This window comes from Anomaloglossus baeobatrachus, chromosome 1 (assembly GCF_048569485.1).
Source record: "Anomaloglossus baeobatrachus isolate aAnoBae1 chromosome 1, aAnoBae1.hap1, whole genome shotgun sequence".
NCBI lineage: Eukaryota > Metazoa > Chordata > Amphibia > Anura > Aromobatidae > Anomaloglossus > Anomaloglossus baeobatrachus.
This window is the reverse complement of record NC_134353.1, coordinates 360,653,314-360,674,533: the sequence shown is the minus strand read 5'-3', so window position 1 is coordinate 360,674,533 and position 21,220 is coordinate 360,653,314. Positions and strand designations below refer to the sequence as shown.

Below are 21,220 nucleotides of genomic sequence, written 5' to 3'. Positions count from 1 at the left end.
TTTTGAGTGTAATACTTTGTGCGGCCTCCGGAGGCATAGCCTATACACCCAATTGTCTGGGTCTCCCAATAGAGCGACAAAGAAAGGAACCCTATTGCATAAATGTAAAAACATGCTGCACCCCAAGTCCAGCATTAGGATGACCAAACATAGAGGTTTGTCACTTTCCTCAGTTTCATGATGTAGTTTTATCTGTGTGGTCTGTAGCGGCAATATTACACTAAACCCATGTACTTTCCCTGTAGAAGTGATGACGCCGAAAAGTACGCTGATAATCACTACCTGTGTGGATGAGGCCCTTACCAAAAGTAGATTTAGTACCAATGAGACCACGACATCTTGGGTAGAACATTTGACTCTTACAATTGACAGTTACAAATAAACACATCCTTCACAGTTAAACATCAAGTGGCTTTTCTTTTTTTTTTTCTTTAAAAACAAAGAATAATGAAATTTACATGCCCCATGTCTGGGGAGGAAAAGAATAATGGAGGACTCCAATTTTAGCATATAGCAAATGGCATCAATAATGTTCTTACACCAACCCCTTCACTGTTAAACGTTATTCTACCAAATGGTTCCATATTCCGAATATAAGTGCTTTCTTTTAGCATAAAGGCTTTCTTCTTCCTCTAAATTCCTCCACTGTGCAAAACAACGCAAAAAAATATATACAATGTTAGGGAACAAGATCAGGCAATATGTCTGACTGATCCTGAAAAAGGGTTATTTTAAATTAACATTAAAAATACAGTACATCACCTATAACAAAAGAAACTGCACAAAACTAAACAGATATTTTGCTACAATAAGACTATCAATCAATCATCCACACGTCCATAAAATAAGCCCCCTTTATATACGCCCTCCCACCTTAGAGTGAGCACATATATATTATATAATTAAAAATATTATATAATATATAATATTATACATACATATTATATAATATTTTCACAAATAAAAAATTACGTGAAAAGCTGCAAGTAGAGTTGTAATGAGTGGGTTCTAGATATAGTATATGATATCCTTTGCATGCAAACAAGACATTTTATAGGAGGGGATTCTCTGTGCCTCTAGAAAACAGAACATGGTCCCAAATAGTCAAAAATAGGTGTTTTCATGGTAGCTTTCAAGCTGCCACTTATTCTTCGGGGGGTCCATCCCAAGCAATAGGATATACAGAAGCATTTATATACAAGCACTTAAATACATATCTATAGAGCATGGTCAGTAGGGTTCTTATACCCACTACCCAATGTACAAAAAATATGTGTCTCCTCCTTCCTCCAACGTAAATGATGGAAAAATGAATGAGATGGAACAGTGTTTAATGCTTCCCATGCCTGTATAGGCCGCTGACGAATCCCTGAACTGTACACAGAACATTAGTCTCTCTGCTGCATTGGAAAGCCATCGTTTCCGAGCTTCGTGAAGAAAGAAGAGGAAAACTGCCAATCATCGATGGACAGATTATCGTATCCTAGTGAAGAGGTTGAGAACGGAGACTGATTCCTAGAAGAGAAAGAACAGTTCACTCCATGTAATTGTCAGATCATAAGAATACAAACACTAAAGGGTACTTTACACGCTGCGACATCGCTAATGATATATCGTCGGGGTCACGTCGTTAGTGACGCACATCCGGCGCCAGTAGCGACGTTGCAGCATGTAACACTAAGGAGCGACGATCAACGATCGCAAAATCGTTCAAAAACGGTGATCGTTGACACGTCGCTCCTTTCCTTAATATCGCTGCTGCCACAGGTACGATGTTGTTCGTCGTTCCTGCGGCATCACACATCGCTATGTGTGACACCGCGGGAGCGACAAACATCTCCTTACCTGCGTCCACCGGCAATGCGGAAGGATGGAGGTGGGCGAGATGTTTCGTCCCGCTCATCTCCACCCCTCCGCTTTATTGGCCGGCCGCTTAGTGACGTCGCTATGACGCCGAACGCACCTCCCCCTTGAGGGAGGGATTGTTCGGCGGTCACAGCGACGTCGCTGACAAGATATGTTTGTGTGACGCTGCCGTAGCGATAATGTTCGCTAAGGCAGCGAGCACCAAATGTTGCACGAACGACGGGAGCTATCGCGCTAGCAATCGCTAGTGATGTCGCAGCGTGTAAAGCACCCTTAAGATTTTCTTTAAGAACTCAAAGTCACATTTGCCTCACCTTTGTAGATCGCGTTTTACTAAAAACATTCCAAAATCTCAAGGTTTCGTCACCAGCACCTGTAACAATAGCTTCTCCATCTGGAGACATGGCCTGTTAAGCAGAAAAATAGATGTCACAATGTAATCTAGTCCCCCCCTAAGTTAAAAGCAGCTCCGCAATACAACATTAAAATGAGTGACAGCCCCTTAAAAAGGTACTAAAGGTTATTGCAATTAAATGGATAATATGCAGACATCTGTAATCTGATAGTGATCATTTCCCGACCAAAATTCTAGATTTGCATTTTTTTTTTGTACAATTTCAGCTTTCCCTTACAACATGTGATGAAATCCTTCAAAAAAACAGCCCTCACACTGGTATATCAAAGGAAAAACTAAAAAGTTATGGCTCTTGGAATAACGGGAGGAAAAAACGAAAGAGAAAAAAAAAAAAAAGATTGACAGTGTAACAGTGGCTACAGGGAGAAAATGAAGTTCTATTCTCCTTGCAGCCACTCACTTCCAGTCATCAGAGCGGCACAGAGGCCTATAACAGTTATCGCGCACTATACAGTGAGCACTCCCTGGCATGTTGATTGACAGCCTGCTCTGCACACACACATCTGCAGATAGTGTTTTTTGTATCCTACTAAAGTACTCTAAACTAGCAAATGCAAGTTACCATAGTGTTGCATGCCCCATATACCAAGGTTATCCATGTACTATGACGCAGGGTCGCACATTTGCTCTCCCCCTGTTAATTTTTCTAGGTAGCCTTAGAATATAAAAATACTTACAAGGTAGAGAACTCTATAAGAGTGTCCAGTTAATTTTGCCACCTGTGTAAGAGATGGATACTTCCACACTAGGATCTGATTCTGAGAATAGCCATGTGTGCTCACCTGTGAGGGAGGAGAAGATAGCTTAGGGTGTAAGAATGCCTGGATTTTATGGAAAACATTCTCCAACCTGTGTCTATTTCAAAATACAATGGGGTGAACTGATTTATAGCATCTAGGTCACTTATCACACAACATACAGACGTCGGCTGCAAATGATCCACAGTAATAAAGTATATTGCTCAATGGATGCGCTGTTATTTGGTCATTAACACGTTGCTGTCACATGAAAAGTAAAAGGGTTGTGTCAAGATGCAGCTTCCGGACAGAACCGCTCCTGGCTTCCTGTTTTGCCGGGTGCGATGTGTTCCTGAATATTGACAGTTTGGATCAGTGGCATGCCTACGGCACAGATCCAAACTGACAGTTCCCCCAGGCTGTTAGCATAGGCAGTTTTGCTTCTGCAAGATGAGAGAAGAGCAAGGGGATAGAGGCTGGTCTGTTCTAGAGATCCGGGTAGGTTCAGCACGGAATGAGCAGGCTGTAAAGCATAGAGCCTGCTTGTGCCAGGAGCTCTTTACCTACCTAACCTGCGGTCAGTCGAAGTTCTGGAGCGTTCTTACAGCCGTTACCCACAGTGATGTGATGGGTGACTATAGCCGCACCAGCATGCCTGGATAACAAAGCAGGTGGCTCCTGGGAGGAACAAAGTTAATTTTCTCCCAGGTGCTGCACCTTCCGTGTAGAAGCCCAGCACCTTAATAATGATATTAACCTGCAGACTATCCCTGCACCTGCAGGTTAATAGTGTTATCTGACCTGACAGGCTCAATTAATAATCATGGAGTGAGGGACCTGCAATCTACAAGGAGGTGGGGGAAGACCACAAGAGGTAAACGTGGCAAAAGAAACTACTTACCAGTTCATTAGCATGTTTGGACCAGGCCAGGTTGCAAACCTGTGAACCAGTGTCAATACACTGCAGTGGTTGGCCAGTGAGTGTGTTCCAGAACCTAATGCAACGATCAGCTGTGCCCCCGCCAGAAGCTAGTAGACCATGTTGGTGAGGTGACCAGGCGATTGCCTTCACTGCAGCCAAATGCTCTGTATATTGCTGGACAGGGGTCAAACTTGAGTGATTCCATACTAAGAGCTGAAAGAAGAGCAAAAGAGTTAATCGAGCAATATGGTAAAAGGGGGACAAACACATACATATATATATATATATATATATATATATATATATATATATATACATATACACATATACATATACACATATACATATATACATATACATATACATATATACATACACACACACACACACACACACACACACACACACACACACACTAGCTGTAGTACCAGACGTTGCCCGGGATAGTAACTGTCTCTCTGCTAGGTTTGTCCCTTTTCCCCGGTCTGTCTGTCTCTCTCTCTTTCCGTTGGTGTCTGTCTGCCTCTGTCTCTCTCTTTCTGTCTCCCCACCGATATCATATTACTTCACACATAAGCTTCTTATACTATGAATGTCTTTCGTTCCTATAGCAACCAATCAGAGCTGCTATTAATAACCTGTGTCTTCCAGCTGCATTGATTTTAATGGAGGCAGGTTTTTTGCAGAGTAACTGTAAAAGGGCGGGGTTAAGTTTTCCCGTCAAAACATAGTCTGTTTTGTTCCCTGAGTCACATGAGGTGTCTGTGCAAAATTTCGTGATTGGAAATGCGACGGTGAAGATTCATTTAGCGGACATACATACACTCAGCTTTATATATTAGATATATAAAATGTATTCATACATATACACACACATACATATATTCTGTATATAAGTGATACCTTGTTGTCATTCCCTCCTGACGCAAGCAGCTGGTGGTCGGTGGACCACTTGAGGCCACACACTTCTTGCCGGTGACCTTGTAACCTCCTTTCAGACTGTACGGGTGGAGTGCGGATATCTCTCTGTAGGATCATGCGATCTCTACTGCCTGAGGACAGCTGATCTGCATTCCAAGCCAAGGCACCTATAGGTGGTAGACAGACAGCAATGCTAGAAAACAATGCTCAGATTACAATGATGGGGTAGAAAACAATGGTTAGTACTAATACTGGAGGCTTACCAACTCTAGCTGTATGCCCCTCGAGTGTGGACAGCTTTTTCCCTGCAGATGCATCCCATATCTGTACAAAACCTTTATGAGTCCCTACAGCAACAAGATTTCCCTGAAAATAAAAAAAAGACATAAATACCATTAATTCTGTCATTTTTGGGGTTCTGTTTATATGGCATTCATTGATCGGTAAAAATAACAAGATGTCAGGTCAGTTTGATTATGGTGATATCAAACTTGCAACTTTTTTTTTTTTTTCCTTGTGTCACCGCTTTCCAATACAAGTAACGTTTTTATTTTTGGGATTGATGGAGCCATGTGAAGTTTTGTTTTTTGTGTGTGATGACCTGATATGGTTATTTTATTGATACCCTTTTGGGGTACATCTGCCATTTTGATCGCTTCTCATTGTTGTTCTTTTTGCGTACTTGCCACAACTGCAAAACCATAATTCTGCCATTTTGATTTTTTTTCCCCTCTTTAAAAAGATTTTTACTGCTTCAGTTAATTTTTTGATAGATGGACTTCTAAGGACTCAACGATACCAAATGTGTTATTTTTTTTCAATATCTTAAATTTTAAATAGGTGGGAGAAGGAGTTTCTAAGAAATAAAAAATTCCAAAAACTTTACTTTTTTAGTCGTCTTAGGAGAGTTAAATAATGTGATTGTCTTATTGCCTATAGTATATATAGTAAAAATCACAGTCTCCTATGAACTCCAGCCATAGACTGGTTTTCATAAGATGACCATCACAACAAGTATAGGGGCCTTCAGCAGACCCCCGCTTTCATGGTAACCAAACTACTGCGTTTTAGAGGGCCGAAGGGCTCATGGAAAGCCACACCTGTGCTGTAACTGTCGTCATCAAAGATTGGCGGATGCATATAAAAGTAGTGGGCAAAGAGGTAGACGATGGCTGAATTAGAGCCTTTATCGGTTGGGAAAGTTGTTGGCGGCTCATCTCCCAAGCCTGGTTCAAACATCCACGCAAGATGAGTGCCATACATGTTCAGTAATTCTTGCCCAGGGGTTAAAAGGGTTGTACCAAGGTAATACGTTATCCCCTACCGATCTCGAGAATGGAACTCTGAAGTGTCCCGGCTCCATCAAGGACTACCGGAAACATCTTCAGCATCCCGACAGAGTTAATCGAGAGGAGATGCACATGCCCGACCACGGCTACATTCAGAAGAAGGCCTTCACTGTTACATTCTCTGGATTGCTGGAGGTCCAAGCAATCACCTATCTATTGGAAAGTTGTCCTGTGTTCTACAGATGACTTCTACTGATGAGCGGATACAAAATATTTGGATACATTTGTACAGAATACCTAGTACTATCTAACTCAAGTCAATGGGAACCTGAGAATTTTTCTAGGAAATCTTCAAGTAAAATGCTTGAGTTCCCCATTGACTTGCATTAGGTTTGTTATTTGTGGTGAATACTGGAATACTCTGTACTCGATAAAAATCCGAACCCGAATATTTAGTATTCGCTCATTATTATTATCACTAATGACTTCCAAAGTTGGTCCGATCCATGGGGAGCAAATATCAGGCACTAGCTGTATTATCCCAGCCAGATTGAAAATTACAAATTGAATATAAAGTATCAGTAGCATGGGGAAATACTTTGCATATAACTACCAAATTATAATTATTTTCTCAAGAGTTCTAAAAAAACCCACATCATAACCATGACTTAACCCCTTCATCCCTGGACGATTTTCTGGTTGGTTTTTTTTTGCACACCTTCGTCAGAGAGCCCTAACCTTTTTATTTTTCTTTCAATTTTTTTTTTTATTTTAGTAGTCCCCTTAGGGGACTTTAAGTATCAGCAGACTGATTGCTCATTCATTACTGTTGATCACAGCTACACAACTGAGATCAGCAGAAATGCTTGTCTCTTAATAAGCAGCACTCGGCTGCCCATTACAGGAAGTGAGTCACGTGAGCTACAGGTGTCATCACATGACCCTGTGCTACCATGGCAACCATCAGTTCCATGTGATCACATCACGTGACTTCCGGTGGCAGCGGGTACCGTATTTTTCGGACTATAAGACGCACTTTTTTCCCCAAAAATTTTTAGGGAAAGTGCGGGATGCGTCTTATAGTCCAATGGCTGCGGTGCGGTGGTGGTGGAGTGGGTTAAGGCGGGTGCGGTGGTGGTGGAGAGGGTCATCAGAGGCAGGAGCAGGCTGTAGCAGCCTTGACCACGTGGGCCCTCATTTGATATGCCCGCCCTTCATCTCTCAGCCCTGAAGCCAGCGCTGACAGGTGGGCGGGATGATGGGCGGGGGATGCGCGCATAGTAAAGAGCCAGCCTGCGTGAGCACCCCAGGCAACTACAGCCGGGAGTGATCATGTGTGGCTATATTCACTGCATCCTTGAGCATCATCATCAGCGCGTGGGGCAGTGAATAAGTGCGATATACTCACCGGTCCCTGCAGAATCGCGATGTCCTCCTGTCTGTATGCCAGCTGATCTGTGTAGAGTGGCGAGGACAGAGATGACGTCATCGCTGTACACACGACTCCACACAGGTCAGCTAGCACAGACATGAAGCGAGCGATGCTGCGTGGAGTGAGGAGAGGTCAGTATACAGCGGGAGTCCTCCACCTGTTACAGCAAATCCGGCAGCGGCTGAAGTGACCACGAGATCCGCGGTGACTTCAGTCAGGTGATGTGCGGCGACAGTTGTCACCGCTGATGCCGGCGGCTCACTTCACTTGCGGCCTGACCCTCACAGAGAGCGGTCGTGTTCTATGGCTACTCTCCGTGATTGTCAGATGTAGCAGAGCTGAATGCGTCGTGGGACATCGTGTGGATAACATCGGACCTGGGTGTTTTAGAGGTTAATAAAGTAGTGAAAGAGTGTTTTTTGTCTTTTTTGTATGTTTATTTACTTCACTTACAACTTCATGATGAGGGGGCGTCTCATCACGAAGCTAGGACTTAATGGCAGCAGCCCATTGCTGCCACTAACTGCTTATTACCCAGATTGCCACCGCATCAGGGCAATCGGGATGAGCTGGGAAAAGTCCCAGGACTTTTGCATCTAATGGATGTGGCAATTCTGGGCGGCTGCTGGCTGATATTTTTAGGCTTGGGGGGCTCCCAATAACGTGAGTCTCCCCAGCCTGAGAATACCAGCCCCCAGCTGTGAGACTTTATCTTGGCTGGTTATCAAAATTGGGTGAACTGCATGCAGTTTTTTTTTTTTTGTTTTTAACATTACCTCCATACAGTGTCAGTAGCAGATCCTCGTCCCATAACAGTGTGTCATGACCACATTTTTTGCTTAAAAATTTTGTTTTCCTCCTCTAAAACCAGGGTGTGACTTATGGTCCGGTACGTCTTATAGCCCGAAAGAAGGGAATTTTGTTACTTACCGTAAATTCCTTTTCTTCTAGCTCCAATTGGGAGACCCAGACGATTGGGTGTATAGCTACTGCCTCCGGAGGCCACACAAAGCATTACACTAAAAAGTGTAAGGCCCCTCCCCTTCTGGCTATACACCCCCCGTGGGATCACGGGCTGCTCAGTTTTAGTGCAAAAGCAAGAAGGAGGAAAGCCAATAACTGGTTAAACAAATTCAATCCGAAGGAACATCGGAGAACTGAAACCATTCAACATGAACAACATGTGTACCCGAACAACCAAAAATCCCGAAGGAAACAGGGGCGGGTGCTGGGTCTCCCAATTGGAGCTAGAAGAAAAGGAATTTACGGTAAGTAACAAAATTCCCTTCTTCTTCGGCGCTCCATTGGGAGACCCAGACGATTGGGACGTCCAAAAGCAGTCCCTGGGTGGGTAAATTAATACCTCAAGTTTTGACTGTAAAACAGTCCTCCCCTACATGGAGGCAACCGCCGCCTGCAGGACTCTTCTACTTAGGCTGGCATCCGCCTAAGCGTAGGTATGCACCAGCTAATGCATGGTGAAGGTGTGCAGACTCGACCAGGTAGCCGCCTGGCACACCTGCTGAGCCGTAGTCTGGTGCCGTAATGCCCAGGGCGTACCCACGGCTCTGGTAGCATGGGCCTTCAGCCCTGATGGAACCGGAAGCCTAGCAGAACGGTAGGCTTCAAGAAATGGTTCCTTGATCCATCTAGCCAGGGTGGATTTGGAAGCCTGCGACCTTTTACGCTGACCAGCGACCAGTACAAAGAGTGCATCCGAGCGGCGCAGGGGCGCCGTGCGGGAAATGTAGATTCTGAGTGCTCTCACCAGATCCAACAATGCAAATCCATTTCATATCGATGAAATGGATAAGGACAAAGGGACGGTAAGGAGATATCCTGATTGTGATGAAAGGGGGATACCACCTTAGGGAGAACCTCCGGAATCGGGCGCAGCCCTCCCTTGCCTTGGTGAACACCAGGACGGGAGCTTTGGATGACAGCGCTGCTAGCTCAGACATTCTCCGAAGAGACGTGACCGCTACCAGAAAGGCCACTTTCTGTGAAAGTGAAAACATCCCTCAGAGGCTCGAAGGGCGGCTTCTAGAGAGCCAGTAGTACCCTGTTCAGATCCCATGGGTCTAACGGCCTCAGTACGGAGGGACAATGTGACAAACCTCCTGCAGGAACGTGCGTACCTGAGGAAGTTGTGCTAGGCGCTTCTGAAAGAATACAGACAGCGCTGGGATTTGTCCTATAAGGGAGCCGAGCGACAAACCTGTTTTCCAACCAGATTGCAGGAAGGAAAGAAAAGTAGGCAATGCAAATGGCCAGGGAGACACTCCCTGAGCAGAGCCCTAAGATAAGAATATCTTCCACGTCCTGTGGTAGATCTTGGCAGACGTCGGCTTCCTCGCCCGTCTCATGGGTGTAATGACGTCTTGAGATAATTCTGAAGACGCTAGAAGCCAGGACTCAATGTCCACCCAGTCAGGTTCAGGGCCGTAGCCTTGAGATGGAAAAAAGAAAAACGGCCCTTGGGACAGTAAGTTTTGCCGGTCTGGTGGTGCCCACGGCCGGCCGACCGTGAGATGCCACAGATCCGGGAACCACGACCACCTCTGCCAGTCTGGGGCGACGAGGATGGTGCGGCGGCAATCGGATCTGATCTTGCGTAGCACTCTGGGCAACAGTGCCAGAGGGGTAAACACATAGGGTAGCTGGAACTGCGACCAATCCTGAACTAAGGCGCCTGCCGCCAGAGCTCGTTGATCGTAAGACCACGCCGTTGTGCCGAGACGCCCTTAGGTCGACGTCCGGCCTCCCCCGGTGGCCACAGATTTTCTGCAACACGTCCGGGTGCAGAGACCATTCCCCTGCGTCCATACCCTGGCGACCGAGGAAGACTGCTTCCCAGTTTTCTACGCCCGGGATGTGAACTGGGGATATGGTGGATGCTCTGTCTTCCACCCACATCAAGATCCGCCGGACTTCCTGGGAGGCTTGCCGACTGCGTGTTCCGCCTTGGTGGTTGATGTATGCCACCGCTGTGGGGTTGTCCGACTGAACTCGGATCTGTTTTCATTCCAGCCACTGCTGGAATGCTTGCAGGGCAAGATACACTGCTTAGATTTCCAGAGTCCTGTGGTGGAGAAAGACTGTTCCCCACCCTGACAGACTCGCGTCTGTCGTGACCACCGCCCAGGGTGGGGGTAGGAAGGACCTTCCTTTTGACAATGAGGTGTCTGAGAAAGGGTGACGTTCTTGTCTAGGGACGTCGACTTCCCATCCCCTTGGCGGAGAATGTCCCATTGAATTGGACGCAGATGAAACTGCGCGAAAGGGACTGCCTCCATTGCTGCTACCATCTTCGCTAGGAAGGGCATGAGGCGTCTTAAGGGTGTGACTGGCCTTGAAGGAGAGACTGCACCTCTGTCTGTAGCGAACGCTGTTTGTCCAGCGGAAGCTTCACTATCTCTGAAAGAGTATGAAAACTCTATGTCAAGATATGTCAGTGATTGAGTCGGTGTCAGATTTAACTTTGAAAAGTTGATGATCCACCCGAAACTCTGGAGCGTCTCCAGCGCAATGTTCAGGCCGCGTTGGCATGCCCCTTGAGAGTGGTGCCTTGACAAGTAGATCGTCCAAGTAAGGGATCACAGAGTGACCCTGAGAGTGCAGGACTGCTACCACTGCTGCCATGCCCTTGGTGAAAACCCGTGGGGCTGTCGCCAGACCTAAGGGCAGGGCTACGAACTGAAGATGCTCGTCTTCTATAACGAATCGTAGCAACGCTGGTGCTCTGGCGCAATCGACACATGGAGATAAGCATTGTGATTGCCTGAAGTGGAACAGGGATTACCACTCCTTCTGCCTGCAGAAGAGCAGCGGCTCGGTCGGGAGGTTTTTGAAGAAATCGAGCCATAGGACGAGAACAAAAACTCTATCCTGTACACGTGAGACAAATGTCTCTCACCCACCGGTCTTTGACCTGTGGCAGCTAAATGCCGCCAAGCGGGAGAGTCTGCCCTCGACCGCGGATGCGGAGATAGAGAGAGGCTGAAAGTCATGAGGAAAAACGCCTCCGACTGCCGTCTTTGGGCGTGAGTGAGCCCGCCAGGAATCTGAGCCCCTCTGAGCCTTTTGAGTCATTTTTGCCTAGGAAATTGGGACCTGCCCGAGCCTGGAAAGGACCGAAACCTCGACTGTTTGATCTGGGCTGGAGTAAGGACGAATCCTTACCCTTGGACTGTTTGATTTCATGCAATCGGTCACCCAACAGTCTGTTACCAGATAATGGCAAATTGGTTAAGCCCTTTTTTGGAAACAGAATCTGCCTTCCATTCCCTTAACTCCAAGGCTCTGCGCAAAACCACGGAATTGGTTTACGCCCCCGGTGTACGGCTCGTAGAGTCCAGGACAGCATGAATAGCGTAAGTCGCAATGCAGACATATGCGAGATGAAGAACGCCACCTGCAGCACAGATGTACGTGTGACAGTGTCCATCTGCGCAAGACCAGCTGAAAAAGCTTGGCGTGCCCATACGGCTGCGAATGCTGAAGCAAATGACGCGCCGATAGCTTCATAGATGGATTTCAACCAGAGCTCCATCTGTGTCAGTGGCATCTTGAAGGGAAGCCCCATCGTCCACTGCAACTATGGATCTAGTCGCAAGCCTGGAGATTGGAGGATCCACCTTTGGACACTGGGTCCCGCTCTTGACCACGTCAGGTGTAAAGGGATAACGTGTATCCTTAATACGTTTGGAGAAAACGCTTATCTGGATAAGCATGGTGTTTCTGAACTGCTTCTCTGAAGTCAGAGTGGCCAGAAAAGTACTCAATTTACGCTTGAGATACTGAAAAAGGAAATTTCTCCTGCTGTGAAGCCGACTCCTCCACTGGAGGAGCTGAGGGAGAAATATCCAACATTCCATTGATGGACGCTATAAGATCATTCACTATGGCGTCACCATCCGGTGTATCCGGATTGAGAGCGGTCTCAGGATCAGAGTCCTGATCAGCCACGTCTGTCTCATCATACGGAGAGTCCTCCTGCTGGAACCCTGACCAGTGATGAAGCCGAGTGCCGCTCCCAGCGAGCTCGCTTAGGCTGTCTGGGACTGTCGTCCGTGTCAGAGCCTTCACCCTGGGATGCATGGGACCCCCCCGGAGCACTGATGTGTTCCAAATGAGGGTGGCCAGGGAGCATTGAATCAACCTTGCCCATGGTCTGTCTGGACTGCAAAGTCTCTAAGATGTTAGTCACAGTCACAGACAATCTATCAGCCGAAACTGCAACTCCGTCCCTGTCCCTGGACAGGGTTCACAGGTGGTTCCTTTGGCCACCTCTAGCAGAGACCCCGGCTGAGCAAGTGCCACAGGGGAGCATTGCACACAATGGGGGTCAGTGGAACCTGCCGGTGGAACAATATCACATGCAGTACAAGCAGCATAGAAAGCCTGTGCCTTGGCACTCTTGCTTTTTTGCTGCCTCTTGCTTTTTTGCTGCTGTTGCCAAGAATAGCGACCGTACAGTGCAGTGTATAGCATACAAGCATAAAGTACAAATGAACACTTCAGCACATGCAATACAAGCAGCATAGAAAGCCTGTGCCTTGGCACCCTTGCTTCTTTGCTGCTGTTGTCTAGCCATCTAGGATAGTATATAGCCAGGAATAGCGACCGTACAGTGCCATGTATAGCATACAAGCATAAAGTACACATGAACACTTCAGCACATGCAATACAAGCAGCATAGAAAGCCTGTGCCATAGCACCCTTGCTTTTTGCTGCTGTAGTCTAGCCATCTAGGAGAGTATATAGCCCAGAATAGCGACCGTACAGTGCAGTGTATAGCATACCAACATACAGTACAAATGAACCCTTCGGCATTAGTGGGGTCAGCACTGCTTACCGCCCGCACAAAGGCGGGTGTGAGGTCGCCAGAATCCTGTGACTGGTTGCCCAGAACTTGTCTCCGTTCTCCAGCCCAGACTGCAAACCGTAATGGCTGCCGGCGTCCTGTGCAGAGGGGCGGGCCGTGGGCGTGCCCCAGCCAAGAGCGGGAAACTGGCGTCCCACTGTGTTCAGTGAGGGGGCTGGAGAATGCAAAGCAGACTCCAGCTCTCGGCGCTGACTTTCTGTACAGCGTCCCGCCCCTCCCCTGACTGGCAGGGCTGGGGGCGGGAACGAAACGAAAACTAGGCCGCAAAGCCGGGGACTCGAGTAATAAGCGCGGCCATCCTATGTGCACGGCCAGCGCGGAAGTCCCCGGCGCACCACAAGTCCCAGCCGCGCCACAGTGTAAAAACACCCAGCAGCGGCCGGCGCGGCAGTTCCCAATACATAAATTCACTCAGCAAAGCTGCAGTGAATAATAGCACAAGCGCTCCGCGCTGTTGTCCCCGGCGCACTAACACTCCCAGCAATGCTGGTGTGTGTGTGCGCGATGTGTACGGGGACACAGAGTACCTTAACGTTGCAGGGCCCTGTCCCTGAGGATACCCAGCTCCATATCCAGCAGGTTCTCCGGGTCTGTGGATGGAGCCCGGTCTCAGTGCCTGGAGACCGGTAAGATCCCACTTCCCTCAGAGCCCTCAGGGGGATGGGGAAGGAAAGCAGCAAGTGGGCTCCAGCCTCCGTACCCGCAATGGGTACCTCAACCTTAACAACACCGCCGACAAAGAGTGGGGTGAGAAGGGAGCATGCTGGGGGCCCCATATGGGCCCACTTTTCTTCCAACCGACATAGTCAGCAGCTGCTGCTGACTAAAAACAGTGGAGCTATGCGTGGATGTCTGACCTCCTTCGCACAAAGCTTGAAAACTGAGCAGCCCGTGATCCCACGGGGGGTGTATAGCCAGAAGGGGAGGGGCCTTACACTTTTTAGTGTAATGCTTTGTGTGGCCTCCGGAGGCAGTAGCTATACACCCAATCGTCTGGGTCTCCCAATGGAGCGCCGAAGAAAATAAGGTAAGTGTATTTTAACCGCACTAGCACTTAAAATCGCCCTGCCACATTTTGACAGTGCGATCTAAAGGGTTAACAGGCCTGGGTGGATCATGGATCTACCTGGGCCTCTGAGGCACACATGTCAGCTGTTCAAATCAGCTGAGATGTGCAGGGATCTCCACCGGCTACTTGCTTGCAGCCGGCAGGGATTACTCCTAGGGGGTTTAGGACGTAATTTTACTGCCTGCAGTTGTTAAGGGGTTGATTATACTCACTCTTTCAGACCAACCCACTGAGGTCACTGAATCACCTTCTACAGATAAGTCGCAGAGCCTTGTCACCTAACAATAAAAAAAAAAATACATTTACAATTATAAAATGATTGTAGTTCAGAACATATGTTACTTTACACTATATGTAAGGCGTGAAGTATAAAGCAGATCTTTTCTTAGAATTCTGTACTGTCTTAAATGGAACCTGTCTCCACTTTTTTGGCCTATAAGCTGTGGCCACCACCAGTGGGCTCTTATATACAGCATTCTAACATGCTGTATATAAGCCCAGGCCGGGGGGTATAACATAAAAAACACTTTATAATACTTACCTAACGGTCGCGCTGTGGGCATTATGGGCGTCTCCTCTTTTGGCCATTCTTTGTGCGCCTTCTTCTCTAGCCGCGGTGCATGATGGGTCCGACACGGGTCCTGAGCAGGCGCACTTTGATCTGCCCTGAGCAGGGCAGATCAAAGTATTGTAGTGCGCATGCGCAGGACCATCGAGTGTGTATGACGCAGCCGCATCATGCACCCAGGCTTCAGAAAGAGAGGACGAAGATGGGCGAAAGAGGAGGCGCCAGCACCGGACAATGGAGATGCCCATAAGGCCCACCGCAGCGGCCGTTAGGTAAGTATTATAAAGTGTTTTTTATGTTATACCCCCGGCCTGGGATCTTATATACAGCATGGTAGAAAGCTGTATATAAGAGCCCGGTGGTGGTGGCCGCAGCCTACATGCCAAAAAAGTTATGACAGGTTCCCTTTAACAATTTAGGTGTGTTATTACAGTGCCTTGCGAAAGTATTTGGCCCCCTTGAATTTTCTCCCACATTTCAGGCTTCAAAGATAAAAAATTTAATTTAACTTTATTGCTTATTTTAAACTTTTGCAAAAAAGAATAAACTGAAAAGTGGGGTGTGCAATATTAGGCTGCTTTCACACTACTTTTTTTTAACATGGGTCCTGAACGTTTTTTTTTAACGCAAAAAAGAGAATTTTGTTTACTTACCGTAAATTCTTTTTCTTATAGTTCCGTATTGGGAGACCCAGACATTGGGTGTATAGCTTCTGCCTCCGGAGGACACACAAAGTACTACACTAAAAAGTGTAGCTCCTCCGTCTGAGCATATACACCCCCTGGTTAACCAGATCTAGACAGTTTAGTGCAAAAGCTGAAGGAGGATAGCCACCCACAAGTAAAGACAGAGCAAGAATCGGAACAACCAGAGCCTCTGTCTACAACAACAGCCGGTGATAACACGCGGAACAAGAACTGCCAACAGGCAACAGGGAGGGTGCTGGGTCTCCCAATACGGAACTATAAGAAAAAGAATTTACGGTAAGTAAACAAAATTCTCTTTTTCTTTATCGTTCCTATGGGAGACCCAGACATTGGAACGTCTCAAATCAGTCCATGGGTGGGAATAAACAGAAACTGAGAAGTAGGCAGAGCCTAACTTCACAAATGGGCGACAGCCGCCTGAAGGATGCGTCTGCCCAAGCTCGCATCTGCCGAAGCATGAGCATGCACTTGGTAGTGCTTCGAAAAGGTATGCAGGCTAGTCCAAGTGGCGGCCTGACAGACCTGCTGAGCCGTAGCCTGGTGCCTGAAAGCCCAAGAGGCACAGACAGCTCTGGTCGAGTGTGCCTTGATCCCCGGCGGGGGAGGCACCTGATACACTGGTAGGCATCGGAAATGGCCGACCTAATCCAGCGAGCTAAGGTCGGCTTAGAAGCCGAGAGGCCCTTACGCCGACCTGTGGTTAGCACAAAAAGAGAAGTGCACCGCCTAAGAACAGCGGTGCGAGACACATAGATCCGGAGCGCCCGCACCAGATCCAGAGTATGCAACGCTTTTTCAAAGCGATGAACAGGAGCCGGACAAAAGGAAGGCAGGGAAATGTCCTGGTTAAGGTGGAAAGGAGAAACCACCTTAGGGAGAAAATCCGGAGTCGGACGGAGAACCACCTTGTCTTGATGAAAAACCTAAAAAGGTGACTCCGAAGAGAGCGCAGCCAAATCAGAGACTCTCCTGAGGGAAGTTATGGCCACTAGAAAGACCACCTTCTGTGAAAGACGAGACAAAGAAACCTCCCTAAGAGGCTCAAAGGGGGGTTTCTGCAAGGCCGTAAGGACCAGATTGAGGTCCCAGGGATCCAAGGGCCGCCGGTAAGGCGGAATGATGTGAGACGCGCCCTGCATGAAGGTGCGCACCTGAGCCAGCCGGGCGATACGCCGCTGGAACAGCACTGACAGAGCAGAGACTTGTCCCTTGAGGGAATTGAGGGATAGTCCTAGCTGCAGACCGGACTGTAGGAAGGACAGAAGGGTCGGCAAGGAAAAAGGCCAAGGAGCATGGCCGGAAGAGCGACACCAGGACAGGAAAATTCTCCTAGTCCTGTGATAGATTTTTGCCGAGGAAGACTTCCGAGCCCGAGTCATAGTGGAGATTACTTCAGGAGGGATACCAGAAGTCGTCAAGATCCAGGACTCAAGAGCCACGCCGTCAATCTGAGAGCCGCAGAATTCTGGCGGAAAAACGGACCTTGTGAGAGAAGGTCTGGACGGTCCGGAAGATGCCACGGCACCTCTACGGACAGATGGAGCAGGTCTGGGTACCAAGCTCGCCTGGGCCAGTCCGGTGCAATGAGGATGACCTGATGGCCCTCCATTCTGATCTTGCGCAGAACTCTGGGCAAGAGACCTAGAGGGGGGAAACACGTAGGACAGACGAAACTGGGACCAATCTTGAACCAGAGCAACCGCTGCAAAGGCCTGGGGATCGTGAAAGCGAGCCACGTAAACCGGAACCTTGTTGTTCTGCCGGGATGCCATTAGATCCACTTCCGGAGTGCCCCACTTGCGGCAGATCGATTGAAACACTGCCAGATGCAGGGACCACTCGCCACTGTCCACGGTTTGACGGCTGAGATAATCTGCTTCCCAGTTTTCCACGCCTGGGATGTGGACTGCGGATATGGTGGACTTGGAGTCCTCCGTCCAATGAAGGATGCGTTGAACCTCCAACATTGCCAGGCGGCTGCGTGTCCCGCCTTGGTGATTGATGTAGGCAACCGCTGTCGCGTTGTCTGACTGGACTCGGATGTGCTTGCCCGCCAAAAGGTGGTGAAAGGCTAAGAGAGCCAGAAGCACAGCTCTGGTTTCCAGCACATTGATCGAGAGGGCTGACTCGGACGGAGTCCAAGTGCCCTGTGCTCGGTGGTGGAGACATACCGCTCCCCAGCCGGATAGACTGGCATCCGTGGTGAGGATCACCCAGGACGGAGCCAGGAAGGAGCGTCCCTGAGACAGAGAGAGGGTCCGAAGCCACCACTGAAGGGAGCCCCTGGTCTGTGGCGATAGAGCCACTAGCCTGTGCAAGGAGGAAGTCCGCTTGTCCCAACAGCGGAGAATGTCCAGCTGCAGAGGACGCAGATGGAACTGAGCAAAGGGAACCGCCTCCATTGACGCCACCATCAGACCCAGCACCTGCATCAGGTGCCTGATGGAATGACGGCGGGGTCTCAGCAGAGAGCGCACCGCCAGATGGAGGGACTGCTGTTTGACTAAGGGCAGCTTCACAAGTGCCGGCAGAGTCTCGAACTGCATCCCTAGGTACGTGAGCCTCTGGGTCGGAGTCAGAGTGGATTTGAGCAGATTGACAAGCCACCCGAATTGGGATAGAATGGCGAGAGTGAGCGAGACACTCCGCTGACAGTCTGCGCTGGACGAAGCCTTGACTAGAAGGTCGTCCAGGTAAGGAATCACTGCCACCCCCTGGAGGTGCAGAACCGCAACCACTGCTGCCATGACCTTGGTGAATACTTGAGGGGCCGTGGCTAACCCGAAAGGGAGAGCCACGAATTGGAAATGTTCCTCTCAGATTGCAAAACGTAGCCAACGCTGGTGTGAAACTGCAATTGGCACATGCAGATAGGCATCTCTGATGTCGATGGATGCCAGGAAATCTCCTTGGGTCATTGAGGCAATGACTGATCGCAGAGACTCCATGCGAAAATGCCGCACCTGAACATGCTTGTTGAGAAGCTTGAGATCCAGGATGGGCCGGAAGGAACAGTCCTTTTTGGGGACTAGGAAGAGATTTGAGTAGAAACCTCTGAACCGTTCCTGGGAGGGAACCGGTACAATTACTCCGTTGGCCTGCAAGGATGCCACGGCCTGAGAGAAGGCGGCGGCCTTGGAGCAGGGGGGAGTTGACAGAAGAAATCTGTTTAGCGGGCTGGAAGAGAATTCTATCCTGTAGCCGTGGGAGATGATATCCCGCACCCACTGATGGGAGACGTGTTGAAACCACACGTCGCCAAAGTGGGAGAGCCTGCCACCGACCAAGGACTTTGCTGGAGCGGCCAGATAGTCAAGAGGAGGCTGCCTTAGTGGCAGCGGCTCCTGCGGTCTTTTGTGGACGCGCCTTTGTGCGCCAGTTGGGTTTTTGGTCCTTGGCTGAGTTAGTGGACGCGGCCGAGGGCTCAGAGGATGACCAGTTGTAGGAACGAAAGGAACGAAACCTCGACTGGTTCCTACCCTGGGCAGGTTTCCTGGTTTTAGTTTGTGGCATGGAAGTACTCTTCCCGCCAGTAGCTTCCTTAATAATTTCATCCAGTTGTTCACCGAATAGCTTGGATCCAGCAAAAGGGAGGCCAGCAAGGTACTTCTTTGAAGAAGCAGCTGCCTTCCACTCTCAAAGCCACAAGATCCTGCGGATAGCGAGGGAATTAGCCGAAGCCACCGCAGTGCGGTGAGACGCCTCCAGCATGGCAGACATGGCATAGGATGAAAAAGCTGAAGCTTGCGAAGTTAAGGCAACCATTTCGGGCATAGATTCCCTGGTGAGGGAATGCATCTCCTCTAGAGAAGCAGAGATGGCCTTGAGAGCCCACACTGCTGCAAAAGATGGGGAGAACGAGGCCCCAGCCGCCTCATATACAGATTTGGCCAGAAGGTCGACCTGGCGGTCAGTGGAATCCTTAAGAGAGGTGCCATCAGCCACTGATACAACGGTCCGGGCTGAGAGTCTAGACACCGGGGGGGTCTACCTTTGGTGAATGAGCCCACTCCTTGACCACCTCAGGTGGAAAGGGAAAACGGTCATCAGAACCACGCTTAGGGAAGCGTTTGTCAGGGCAGGCCCTGGGCTTGGTCACAGCGGCCTGAAAACTGGAGTGGTTAAAGAACACACTCTTTGTCCTCTTAGGTGAGGTAAACTGGTGCTTTTCTGCCAGGGAGGGTTGTTCCTCTGATACTGGCGGATTGAGGTCCAGTACAGAATTAATGGACGCAATCAAATCACTAACATCTGAGTCACTTTCGGACAGATCAATGGGGCACATGGAGGTAGCGTCCGAGCCCCCAGTAAAGGCATCCTCCTCGTCCTGCGAGTCAGCTCGTGAATCAGAGCCGCGGGACGAGGAAGGAGAGGGGACCCTGTGTCTTCTTTTAGGAGGACGGGGTCTGGGACCAGATGAAGAGTCCTCTGTGAGCTCTGCTGAGCGAGCCGTAGCAGCAGAGGCGCCCTGTGAAGGGGGCTGATGCATGCTCAGCAGAGTCCGGGACAGCTGTCCCATGGAGTCGGCAAAAGACTGGGAGATAGACTTAGAGAAGGATTCTACCCAAGCCGGGGGTTCAGCCACCGGAGCCGGAGCAGCCGGAGGGACCACTGGGGATGAGATTCCAGGCTGAGGCACCACCATGTTAGAGCAGGCATCACAATGTGGATAGGTGCTCGGTTCAGGCAGTACGAGCTTACATGCAGTGCATATTGAGTACAGCCTTGCAGCCTTGCTCCTCGTGTGAGACATGCTGCTGAAGTGGGGGCTCTGAGCCAGAATGACCCCCAGAGAGTATATAAGAAAGTCCACAACCGGAGGTTGTGGCTTACCAGACCGTTTGTGTGCCCTCCAGATCCCACAGCCCGGAACCCCAAGCAGCTCAGCAGGAATGCTGCAGCCAGCGCTGATGCAGAGAAGAACGCTGAGAAAATGGCGTCGGAGCGAGGAGAGGGGGCGGGACCTGCTCTGAGAGCGGGATCTGGAGGGCCAAGGAGATTTACAGGGGAGGGGACATGTACTCAGAGAGGAGTGTCCCTCCCCTGTACCGAATGGCTGCTGGGCGGAGCCGCACTGTCCCTCTGCATGATTGACATGCGAGGGCAGTGAAATCGAAAGTAGGCCTCCGGCGAAGCCGGGGCCTAAATTTAGGCGATGCGGCCGGCGCGCAGGCACCATCGGCGCGGTTCTCAGGCGACAGCCAGAGAACCGGCCGGAAATGTCACAAAAGTTACACAGCACACTCTCCCACCATAATAAAGTACCGGGACCCCCCGAAAATAAACGTCTCAGGTACTTAGCTTGCTGAGACGCAGGGTTTCCAAGTCCCTGGGGATGAGTGCTCCGTCCAGCAGGATCCTGAAGGGCTGCGGATGGAGACAGGTCTCCTGCAAGGCATGGAGAACC

General features: G+C 49.3%; 1 protein-coding gene across 1 annotated transcript in view; it reads right to left on the bottom strand.

Annotated features, from left to right (window-relative positions):
* Positions 1–337: 337 nt before the first annotated feature.
* The window catches only part of FZR1 (fizzy and cell division cycle 20 related 1), a 102,978-nt gene continuing 82,095 nt past the window's right edge, over positions 338–21,220 (bottom strand). Inside the window, exons 8-14 of the mRNA XM_075352454.1 lie at positions 14,751–14,816; positions 5,125–5,227; positions 4,844–5,028; positions 3,920–4,153; positions 2,959–3,063; positions 2,181–2,273; positions 338–1,515 (exon numbers count right to left, since the gene is read on the bottom strand). Coding sequence (XP_075208569.1) covers positions 1,474–1,515; positions 2,181–2,273; positions 2,959–3,063; positions 3,920–4,153; positions 4,844–5,028; positions 5,125–5,227; positions 14,751–14,816 — 828 coding nt within the window. The 3' untranslated portion in view covers positions 338–1,473. The remainder of the gene's footprint in view (positions 1,516–2,180; positions 2,274–2,958; positions 3,064–3,919; positions 4,154–4,843; positions 5,029–5,124; positions 5,228–14,750; positions 14,817–21,220) is intronic.